At 46.4% G+C, this 12,380-nt stretch overlaps 1 protein-coding gene across 2 annotated transcripts in view; it reads right to left on the bottom strand.

Annotated features, from left to right (window-relative positions):
- Nucleotides 1–2,694: 2,694 nt before the first annotated feature.
- LOC142579584 (sialin-like) overlaps nt 2,695–12,380 on the bottom strand; it is a 90,233-nt gene continuing 80,547 nt past the window's right edge. For both annotated transcript variants that reach the window (XM_075689950.1, XM_075689949.1), the window contains exons 10-11: nt 11,752–11,837; nt 2,695–8,628 (exon numbers count right to left, since the gene is read on the bottom strand). In XM_075689950.1, coding sequence (XP_075546065.1) covers nt 8,380–8,628; nt 11,752–11,837 — 335 coding nt within the window. In that variant the 3' untranslated portion in view covers nt 2,695–8,379. The remainder of the gene's footprint in view (nt 8,629–11,751; nt 11,838–12,380) is intronic.

Raw genomic sequence — 12,380 nt, 5'->3', positions numbered from 1 at the left:
ATGCAATTATTTATAAGGCAGCACTTCCTTAAAATATGATCACATTGCAAGGTTGCGAAGCTATTTAAAGTCAGAATGACGAATATTTAGGCAAATTTCTGTGCTACGCATCATTCCCATGCTGGCTGAACTGCCCTGCTTGCATCTTCCGTAGACACTAGCGCCACAATTACCTCTAGTAGTTACCTCTATGAGCGGACCCATCGCGAAACGACACCATGTCGTGTTTCAGTGGCTGCCTGGCCATTGCGGTATCTCCGGCAACGACCTCGCTGACGAAGCTGCTAGGAAAGCACATGAAGGAGCAACCCTTGTTTCTGCACCTTTATCGCGGACTGACGCAGCCCAACACTAAAGCAAGCTAGCGCACCTTATGACATTGGAGAAGTGGCACACACCTGAATTCACTCAACATCGACTGCATTCCCTCGATCCATCTATGCAACTGCGGCTGTTACCAGGGCTTCCGCGTAATGAGGAAACAATGCTGTGCCGCTTACGCTTGGGCGTCGCCTTTACCAATGTATATACGTTTTTGATTGGAATGACTGATAGCGCCGAGTGCAATGCCTGCGGTGTCGAGGAAACTATAGAACATCTACTGTGCTACTGCCCATCTTTCGAATATGCAAGACATGACCTCTGCGCAGCTCTCAATCAGTTAGATCGAAAACGGTCCCCTTGAAGAAGATCTTGGGAGCGTGGCCTCGCATATTGCAGCTACAAAAGGCCACAAAAGCGCTGCTGCGATATTTGAAAGCTACCGGATTTAGTCAGCGTCTGTGATCCGGACTGACTGACCGAATGATATCCCCAGTGGACTTCCTCTTCTTTTAATCTTTCCGTTTCCTTTTCCCTTTCCCCAGTGTAGGGTAGCCAACCGGGCTCAGTCCTGGTTAAGCTTCCTACCTTTCATTTATCATTGTCACGGGCAGGTGTGACTGCGCAAGAAGACAGCGCAAGTCTACAACAAAGAGCGGCAGCGTACAGGCTTCGTACATCGAGTCCTGACTGCGCAGGCTGGACGACGGAACACGTGGCCACCCCCTCGCTATAAAGCTACCGCTGTTTCGCGGACGCATCATTTGGCAGCGGTGACAGTGGCGGAGCAGAAGGCATAATCGCTGACTGTTGTACATTGCAGGTTAGCGAACTTTTCAGGTACTTCTAGAAATCTAATAAGTATATAGTTTTGCTGTCACCGCTGCCACAAAGTGTGACACTTTTGTTCGTTGCTGCATTCATTAGAAATGGCTAGGGATCTTTCAAAGCAACTACAAGAATTCAAAGATGAGCTAAAGAATGAATTCAAAAACTTACAAGAATCCCTTGAAAGAAACATGCGTGCAGAAGAAAGAGGGCTGCGGGCCGATATTGATGACATGAAGCAAAGCATGAATTTCATAAGTAAAGGTCTTCACGATGCTAACCAGCGACTTGATGCTACCTTGACCGAGAACAATTCTCTTAAGAAAAAGAAGTGAAGTGCTCCGGCAGCAAGTTCGATCATTGGAGAGGGATCTGGCTGAATGTCAAACCAGTCTTGTGAAATCGGAGCAGCACTCGCACAACACAAACCTTGAGATTAAGGGCGTTGCGGAAACTCCGAATGAGTGTTTAACCTATAGCCTCGCTAAAATTGGTGCGGCCATCAGTGAACCCACCTCCGCCAGCGATATAGACGTAATTCACAGGGTGGCAACCAAAGACAAAACAAAGAAGCACATTGTTGTACAGTTCATAAAGCGCGAAAAGCGAGACAAAGTCTTAGAGAAGGCAAAGAAAACAAAACTTACGAACAGAAACCTGGGTCTGTCCCTGGAAGCTACCGAAACAGATGCAAATTTGCCTGTCTTTGTAAATGAACACCTGTGCCAATTTTTGAAGAGATTGCTCGGTATGACAGTCGCGCGCAAGCGCGAACATGGCTGGAAGTTTGTCTGGGTCAAAAAAGGTGGCATTGTTGCCCGTCGCGATGAAGCGTCGGCCGTTGTGGCAATAAAACGCGAGAGTGATCTAGACAAGATTACTGCGACAGGATAAGCGCGCGCATGCTTTGCGCAGGCACTACGATTTTCCAGCATGTGCAAACATGGCTACCTATTGTGTGCTACCTCAGGACATAGGTGGTGTCACGTCTGAGAATCCAGACAATCTTTTTAAGCTTTTTCATCTAAACTTAAGATCAATTCAGTATAAGTTTGACGAAATTATCGCCCTTTTAGAATCATGCAGTGTTAGATTTGATGAACTCATGCTCACTGAGATTTGGTATGGTGAAAACTCGGATCACTTTATTTTACCGGGTTACAAATATTTCTTTTTAAATCGGAAAAATTGCAGAGGCGGCGCAGTCTCCATTCAGGTTGCTGTGCCAGGTTTTAAAATGCTCCACGAATTTAGCACCGCTACCAGTGATATTGAAATAATTTGTATTAAGGAAAATAAGAATGCGTTCGCTGTACTGTTCAGACCGCCAAGCGGCAACCTCGTCACGTTCTTAAACTTCGTTGATTCTTTACTTTCTTGTGCCAATGAAAATAGATGGTTGCTGACAATAGGCGGTGACATGAATGTTGATGTTCAAAAGGTCTCGAGCCGAGCGGATGACTTTTTGTTTGTGATACAGAGTAATGGTTTTCAGAATGTTATAGCAAACCAACACGCGTTACTCTTTCAACTGCATCTGTGCTAGATTTATTCATTACTAACTTAAATGCTAATAACATTTTCTCTTGTGTTATAAACAGTGACTTCAGTGATCACATACCTGCTTTTTGTATGCTCCAGTGTAACAGCGCATTGAAACAAAAGGAGTGGCCTGAACTCACGTACCGGGAAATATCATCTATCACGCTAGAAAATTTTAGGGATAAGGTCGCTCAAACAGACTGGAAGAAAACATTTACTTTTGAAAACAGCAACAATTGCTATGACTCATTTCTAAAGATCTTCAAGAAACATTATTTTGAGTCATTCCCATTACGCACATACCGTAAACAAATATAGTTGAGTAAACCATGGATCACACATGAACATATCAAGCCTAGCTATTATGCATAAGAACAAACTTTTTGGCAACTTTCTTAAGTCACGTAGCATGGAAAAATTAAAAGAATTTAGAATGTCTTGAAATAGGTTGAATAAATATATAAAAAGATCAAAAAGCGAATATTACAAGCGTGTATTCGACAATTACTTGCGTGATAGCGGCAAAGTGTGGAGAAAAATTAGCGAGGTATTAAACAAGAGCACTAAGGATGCCACGATTGACAACCTTGTTATAAATAACAAAAGGGTTGGTGGAAACGAACTAGCTAACCTTTTTAACGATTTCTTTGTTGAAATAGGCACGACTACATGCTGTCATGAAGCTACTAATCATATTCCGAGATTATTCCACACAATGTACTTACTGCCAACATCCATCCCTGAAGCAACAACATTGTATCAGAAGCTTAAGAATAGCCGTAGCCGTGATGTAGATGATCCAGAAATAAAACCAATCAAATACGTTATAGATTTAATTGCGCCAGCGCTTACACACACATATAACGTGTCTCTTTCGACATGCAACATGGAGGTAGCAAGATTTTCAGTGATCTACAAGAATGGTGACAAAAATTGTTTTACCGCCCGGTGTCAATCTTGCCTGTATTCTCTAAAAGACTCGAGAAATTGATTAATTCTCGTATTAAGAAATTTATTAGAAAATATAAACTCTTAACAGATTATCAATTTGGTTTAAGAAAGGAACGCTGTACTGAGACAGCATTTCTAGCGCAGAAGGAAGAAATATTAAACAATTTTAAACAAAAATTAAACAAGATGATTTCCACATGGTTGTGCACGCGATTAGTGTTTTCAAAAGGCCACCCGATTGCTCGAAGGGAACTCTCACGCATTCTACGTGTGTTCCTACGTGACAGTGGACTTTCATACTTGTGGTGACACACTGTTTACCCTGAAAGAGGCGCTGTAGACGGACAACTTGCCGGCCTCAACTGCCATCATGCAGAAAGAAAACAAAGAGCGGGCATCACGTCACGCAGTCAGCGTTCGCGAACCAACTCTCCGTGAAACAACACCCCCACTTCGTCTTTTCTCTCTAAGAAACGCCGGTCCAATACGTGAACATGCTCGTAGGTGTCGGCCCATTGGGCTTGGCTTCCCGTAGGTTTTAATCGACGAGCCCTTCTTTAAGGTGCCCTGCCAACCGCCATGCGCACGTTTTCACCCGATATGCTCGTGCAACATGGATCGTTTAATTCAGCGTGTACATTTATCGTCTTCGATGCAACGTGCGGCTGTCGCAATCGCAGGTTTCTGTCGCGCCCGTTGACGGAAAAGCTAGCGCTCAGTGCGACTCTGGAAGGCACTAAAGCTTACTGCCACATGGTCACGTGCTGGGCCAACTTTCCTTGGCTTCCATCTTGTTACGGAAAGCTACCTCCTAGTTCTTTCCTTCCTCTATGAGTGAAAGATTAAAGCCACCTGTCCCAATATCACAAACGCCACTTGGTGTTAAGCGCATGTGACGTAGAAGTTACGAACGCACATGCGTGCTGAGCTCGCTGTCTTGCCTGAGCGACCATTGAAGGCGCTGATACTCGGCGTTCTGCCTGATGCGTCACTTCCGGCTAGGGGTAAACGCGGCGTTTTTGTGGAGTTTCGGCATCAAGAACGTCGACTTTTGCGAACTTTTTGTGTGACCCGCCCTGGAGTGTTTCTGCAATAACGTATTGTTCGGGGACTGCTTTGTAGCATCACCATTAAATAGAATGCTTTTTTGACGACGCCCGAATGTTTGCTGTAGTTTGCCTTTAATAGGGTGCTTTCGGCTCAATGACAACGGGTAAGATGAGTTTGTTGAAGACGGGATAATGACGCAGTTCAGCCCACCAACTCAAGTGACGAGCTTCCACGTGTTTTTTATTGATCTGCATAAATGCACGGGAAACAGCAAAGTATGTATACTGCACGTCTCTCCAGGAATTAGCGCAAGCGAAATTCTTCAGAGATCTAGCTAAGCATACAGCAACTTTCGCAAATTCTTTCATCGGCGTTAAGGACGCGAACTATAAAGAAAGAAAGTGGACATGCGCAAAATTTTCCCCCTTTATAGTTCGTGTCCTAAACGTCGAAAAAGCATGAAGCAACTAGTTCAGTTACAAATAGTTAGACGTTTCCTAAGCTCTCTGTGTCTCTTGCCCTTAGATCTTCTTTCTTCAGTTAAAGACACGTTTCACCACCTTCACATTTATGGCACATACACAGGCACACCAATTCATTTGCACCGGTGCAAATGTGTGGTGTGACCCGGGTGCGAATTCGTATCCATATGGCAGCGTGCGACAATAAGTTTATACACGCGCGTTTGTACATTAGTCGCAGATTTGTAACGTGCAGTGTAATGTAGAAATGTACATTACATACTGGTTTATCACGTTCGGGATTTCTTATACAGAAAAAAATGTGATTTAAGGAGGAACAAGAAAGACTACTTGGTTCGACGTTTACTGTGCAGTCCCTGCATATCCGCAGGAGCAGAGACGCAGACTGGACTTGCATTCAATGTTAACGAATGGCAGGTCTCGTAGATGCAGGGCCGAAACTTGTGCTGAAGAATAGCAAACAACGTAAAGTGCGTTTGATAATCAAAAATGAATCGATCTCTCAGGTTGAAACATAATTCAGGTACAGGTGCACATTTTCTCTATTATGCTTATGCAAAATGCGGCTAATAAAAAAACAAATGCTGAATAAAAGCTTTTTGACAAGATGGCCACAATACGAATGTTTAACTTCATCCATACGAAGACACACATGGAAAAGTAGACGGTGCCTTTATCTAGAATGAATTATGGCATACAAATGTCATCAAACAGAGTTCGAATATTTTTAAATAGATTCCACCGAAACGCAAGTTTGTGTAAGCTCATCAGAAACACTGAGCTATATAGTATGCAATGTGACTTAACATTGTATTTCTATGGTATTTTTGTTATCTACCTTGTGTTTCCTGGAGTTATAAAATCAAAACCCGAAACGTGTGATATCTTCTAGATTTTTATACTTTCTTTGTAATGGGCATGTGCAAGTCTCATTTGCACATGTTAAAGGTATTAAACCATTATGTGTGTTGGTAAATATGCTGCAGATCTCAAGCCCGTCTGTCTGTATTGTTTTCCCCAATTGTGAACTGTGATAGAGGTGTTAATACATCCCGACAAATGACTCCTCTAGAAACCCGTTTGAGCACGACAGGCAATTAATTTGCGTAATTTTCCCGACGTACAGCGTTTATTGGTCGAACTTGTACCCCCGAAGGCGTGGGGGGTACAAGTTGGCGTACAAGTACATAATTGGCGAAAGACCCGCCGTGGTAGTATAGGTGGCCATGGCGCGCGTTGCTGAGTTATAGATGTGGCGGGCTCGAACCCCGGTCGCTGGGACACGCATTCTGATGAAATCGAAAAAGTAAGAACGCTTGTGTACTTAGATTTAGGCGCACGCTAAAGGTCCCCACGTGGTCGAAGTTATTCCAGAGCCCCACACTACGGCGTTGCCTCATAACGGCATCGTTCTTTCGGCTCGTAAAAAGCCAAGATATTTTGCCGAGAAAAACTGAATGGCGGATGACGTGAGAGAGAAACTGCAAGCGCGGCCGCGGCGCAGCCGCAGGATAAGATCCGATAAGCCGCGTGCGGCGTTGTCATCAACAGAGGTACCGCAAGTAAGATAACATACAGTTTTCGTCAGCAGCGGTAGCAGCTCGGCGATACACGAAATGTTGTGCGTTTGTCCTTTCGCATAGGCTAGTTAAAGCTGCACTGTTTGTCCAACGGAATGCTCAATATCTTTTTTTCTTCTTTCTCGTCCCATCTACAGTGCACCGTGGATGCTCCACGTAGCAGGAGATAAGGCGGAGGCGCTCAGAGCAAGGTTAAAACCTCGTTCGCGCGGTTTAGCTACATTTGTGCGCTTGCTCTCTGTAATTTGCTATGCCGTGCTTGCTTCTGGTGTTCCGTAGAAAAATATTTTTTCTTATGCCAATCAATTTTGTATAGCGATGCGCCGGATTCTATCACTTTCACACCACATTAGATTGCAGCAGTTTTAAATTAATTTCAATTATATTATGAGGCTTTACGTGCAAGACCACGATCTCATTATGACTCCGGGAATCTGGACCACCTGGAGTTCTTTAACGTACATCTAAATCTAGTACCACGGGTGTTTTCGCATTTCGCCCCCATTGATATGCGGCCGCCATCGCCGGGATTTGATCCCGCGACCTCGTGCTTAGCAGCCCAACACTGCAGCAGTTTTCACAGCTGCCATCTAGCTTTTCGGGCCATTTTTTCTACTTTACACAAGAAGCCATTTCTATTTGTGTTCTTTTTTCCGGGGACATTTCATATGGGGACATTTTATCCACGGGCCATTTTTTTTTTCATAACCCCAATTAGACACGTGACAAAAGCGCCGTTCTTGTTGTTCGCTATAGCATGACGGCCACTACGGGTGTAACACATCCTCAAAGCCACGCACGCATCACTCACGCACAGAAGTCAACTGCAGTCGAAGCTCACACACGTATCGAAACTTCGCGACGTGGAAGACACAGGCCTCGATGTCTTAGCGTCGGCGCTCACTTTTGCAACCTGCCAGGCTGCTACAAGAAACAGATGCAGTTTTGTAATGCGCGCATTCTTGCACATGTAGCACATGTACGCGAAGACTGAGCTGCCCAGTAGAAGGGATCACAAGCGTACATCAGCGACTGAACGTAGATAATGACGTAGTTGATGGCGCATAGTTGTGCCGTAAAAGCACCGCAGGATACGCTGCAGTTCACGTGCAAACGGTGGCCGTCAAGATGATTTTGGCTTGATAAGACTTGATCAGTGCGTAGGCAGGAAGAACCGCGCTGTCTTTGCCTGTCTGGAGCGTAAGCGCATCCATCGAACTTTCACGCCGTCTTGCATTACAGCGCAGCACGTCACCATCTAGCACAAATACTAAACACACACATAGGAATTCACTTTTATCACGGAGCAGGTAGCGGGTTAACGTTGGGTGCCTTTGTCACAAAGGAACTGCGATTTCGTTCTCGAAACGCGCGAAGGTCTTCTGCACTTTCAAGCGAAAGAAGTTCGCAGGATTCCGTGTTCAGCGTTTCATTCGAAACAACGTTGTCCCCGGTAGCCTTTAGCGAACGGACATGATGCGGCGACGCGCTGTCGAGCGCCTTCAGACTTCCTTTGGCGTGCGCTTCGAAAAGAAAGCATCGCGGCGCAGAACTCGCCCAAGTCTCCCGCTTCCTTTGGAAGGTATGACGAATCAGCGAGCAAGGATGGACACTGGTTTTGTACATCACAGCTCAGTCCTCGCTTCCTTGCCGTCGGTGACCGGTGCGATCGCGCCGTTGATGCTCGGCGTTGCTTGCTTGGAGGTTTTCAGTGCCGTCTTTTCTGTGGCGCGCGGCGGTGCCTTGTCCAACGTCGTTTCGACGAGCCCCCAACTCTGCACTTCGGCCGAGGCGAACAGCTGGAAGAACAGCCCCGTCACCAGGCCCACGACACCGGCCAGGTAGAAGGAGTAGCTCCACTGCTCCAGAGTGTTCTGCGGTGGAATCGGCAAACAGCGATTGAATGAATGAATTAACTAATTAATAACTTTTATTTCCCAAAAGTTCTAAGGAATTCTATGGCGGGGCTCTGGAGACAGCTGGGGCACACTTAAAGACAGAGAAATAACTTTTATTTATATAGCCGGGGAGGGGGGGGGGGGGGCTAACCCCGCCTAGATGGCGGCCAGAAGCCCTTGAGCTCTAGCGGCATCCTCGGCCTGCTGGACGGCCAAAAGTTGGTCTTCGGGGTCCGAGCTGAGCAACACGGTCTCCCACTGCTTCCGATACTTAACTTTGTGACCCTGTCGCGGCGCCCGAGGACAGGCCCAGATAATGTGATCTAGGTCCGCCCTTTCTTGAAAAAAATTACATTTGGCCGAATATTGGTCTGGGTAATAATGATTATAAGCCACCGGATTTGGATACGTACTTGTTTGAAGGAGGCGCCATGACACCGCCTGCTGCTTATTAAGTGATATGGGTGTGCGGGAGGAAAACGCACCCTCCCCAATCTGTAATGGTTAGTTATCTCCCTGTAGCCAGCCATCCGGTCCCCTGTTAGCCCCAGCCGCTACGCCCCTGTTGTTCGGCTTGTGAGTCCTCGAGCAACGGTGTCGACCGCCTCATTGCCGGGGAGGGAGGAGTGCGCAGGCGCCCAGATGATATGGACGACCCGCTGACCGCGGAAGTTTGCCAGGATTCGTTGTGATTCCGGCGAAATGCGCCCCCTTGCGTAATTTAAAATGGCGGTTTTAGAATCACTAACTATTATCGGGCACACTTAAAGAAAAAGATATATTGGCACATGGATTGGCGGGTGGAAGTTTTAAGTATACCAGCCGCACGTAACGTACATCTGGCACACTTTAGGCGTGAGGCGTGTAGTGTCGACGCGCGCGCTCTGCGCCATGTCACAACCCTTAGTCGGCAACTAAAAAGAAAGAGTACGATCATTGAAAGAGAGAGTACGATCATTGAAAGAGAGAGTACAAAGAAAGAGTACGATCAGAAAGAGTACGACTACAGTACGATCATTGAGCAGCAGAAGTTCGACGCCGCACCAAAAATACTTCAAAAATCCCGTTCATGTGGGTTCGGCTTTAAGCTTGCTTTGGGCCAGCGGGCCCCTAGCGCGTACTAGGCAGCGCGCAGACAGCCCTTTGGGTTTCGTGTCTGCGTCTGACCGGCTGCGCTTCACAAAAGCATCAATCTGCGGCACTGAGAACGCTGCGAACTTTATTACCATTGTATTTTACTTCTGCCTTTTCCTTACGCCAAAATGGCATGGCCGGAAGTGGGCAGGTGTAAACTGTCACCTACTTAGCAATTTGCTCGCTAGACATGCAAACGTTTTTTTCTCACCGATTTGTAGTAACATTACAACATGTAATATCTCCTACGTTTACAGCCGCGTAGCGTTCTTGGCACACAGACACAAGATTATTTCGTTAAATCGGGAAGTTCGTAAAATCAAGAAAGGAAAATTTTGCTCCTTCGAAATCTAAAATTGTAACGCAGCGATACGCAAAAGCTACCGCGGCATTTCATCTGTCGCATAAATCATGAAATAATGAAAGCAACCACCGCCACCGAGGCGGTGTTGAGTCCGCAGTTCCGTGCTCAGGCGCGGCATGCAGCCTCGTCAAAATAAAGCTAGGGCCGTGACTGGGGTGCCTAGATGTTTTAACACGATAGCGTCAGAGCACACGCTCGAAGAAAAACCCGTCTGTGTTAAAATTAGAAGAAATTACCGTTTTTTTACTCATTCATTTCAGGAAAAACTTCGTTAAATCGAGTGCGCGGCCAAATTAGTTTCGTTAATGCGGGTTGATGACAACATTGAACCCTAGTATACCTGCCGGGGAATCGAAATTGCTTCGTCAGATCGGGAACTTCGTAAACTATAAGGTTTCGTTAGATCGATTTTTAACTGAATCTCCAGTCTGCGTAAATTACCTGTACAGCCAAGCCTGCGAGCTTTCAGAAGTAATATATCCTGTAACCAAATTCTTCGATCGACCCACTGTGCTTGCTTAGTGACTTCGGTATTGTGCTGCTAAGCACGAGGTTGCGGGATCAAATCCCGGCCCCGACGGCCACATTTCGATGAAGGAGAAATGCAAAAACACTCTTGTACTGTGCGTTGAGTGTCCGCTAAAATTAATCCGGAGTCCCCCACTACAGTGTGCCTCATAACCAGATGGCGGTTTTGGCACAGAAACCACCATAATGTATTTTTTTTTTTAGATTTCTCGAACGCCAAAGCGGGACGGAGACGGGGCGTAGGAGATAGAAATGATATAGGAGCGTACGTCTATTCCAAGTTTTGTTCATGTGAAGGGAAACTCTTTTCCAAGATACTCAGTAACTTTGTATTGCGTTTCGGCATTATTCCACACGCTTCTAACACCACATGCGTGACAACCTAGACGACATGGAGACGGCGTGGTCAGTGAGCTTTGGCATCTATGTGCAGCTCGTTGGCCAACGCATCGAGCAGTCAATTGTACCTGGATTGAGAAAACTGACGAGCCGGTAGTAGTCGCGCTTTCTAAGAGTGGTGTCTTCTTACAGCGGTCCGCTTTACGAACCGTTATAAAGTCACAGGCGCTGCTGCCTCACTTACGGAACTGTTTAGCTTTGCCGACTGCCTCTCGAGTCTTCTTTAAGGTGGCGCCACCTCACCCGAGTAGGCGAACAGCCAATTATGCTCCACAGGGAGGACACTTCAGGACAAGTCGGAGCCCGGAGAGCCCAAAGCGGGACATAAGACAGTCCCACACGTAAGCCGCGGGACAGCAGGACCACGCCAGTAAATGCGGGACATGTTCCGCCTAAATCAGGACGTCTAGTCGCCTTATACGTAACACTCACTGCCCTTCGTCGTATACCTTTGTACACGACGTTACGGGGCACCGTCCTCTACGCGTGCAAGCCGCACAATCGTCACTGTCAAGTATAAGCTGCAGGTTTGGAAGGCGCGTGCACTTAGTGGCCCCGATCCGTGTATTGTTTCGTGCCCGACTCCCATAACACGGCTTTAGGACACCACACGAACGTGAAGGCGCATTAACAGCATGCGTGCGCGTTGCGTGAAAAACAAATGAAAGACATACCATTGTCTCTGTCAGAACACCTGTGATGTATGGCACCAGGATGCCGGTTGTGTTTCCAATGCTGACGCAGATGCCCAGAATGGTCCCTAAGTGAATGAGAAAATACAAATTCACAAGAAGAAGCCAGAGCGTCAATATCGTTACCAGTGAAATGAGAATGACTGAATATTTTGTAATGCAGCCACAATTGTACAGCTCATAAACCACGTCGCTAGGGATATCGCGTCATAGACGATCCCTTCTGTTTACGATGCTTTACGCTTTTCTGTACGAGGCAACATGGGTGTAGCGACGTCAGCGCAACACGCTTATCCTGTATAACCACACTCGAATGTTTGTTTACATATGCGCAAAAGGAAAGTATTAACCCAATGCAAGCGATCTTGCATGAGGTTTGCAGCGACGCATTGGAGATGGCTGTCGCATCCGCTGGTCGCCTGCAAGTCGAACGCCATGCGAGCGACGACGCTGAACAACGTCTCCCCGCTGTTACCGCTATGAGGGCCGCAAATACACACCGAAACTCGACAATCGCATGCTCTAACAATTTAAGTTGATTTGTTTTGCTGCACAGAGCAGCATAAAATATTTCTGAAGGTCTTGGAGTAGGTTTTTATATAATTGCAGAT

The sequence above is a fragment of the Dermacentor variabilis genome, chromosome 4 (genome assembly GCF_050947875.1).
Source record: "Dermacentor variabilis isolate Ectoservices chromosome 4, ASM5094787v1, whole genome shotgun sequence".
Classification (NCBI taxonomy): Eukaryota; Metazoa; Arthropoda; class Arachnida; order Ixodida; family Ixodidae; genus Dermacentor; species Dermacentor variabilis.
This window is presented reverse-complemented; position numbering and strand designations above follow the sequence as displayed.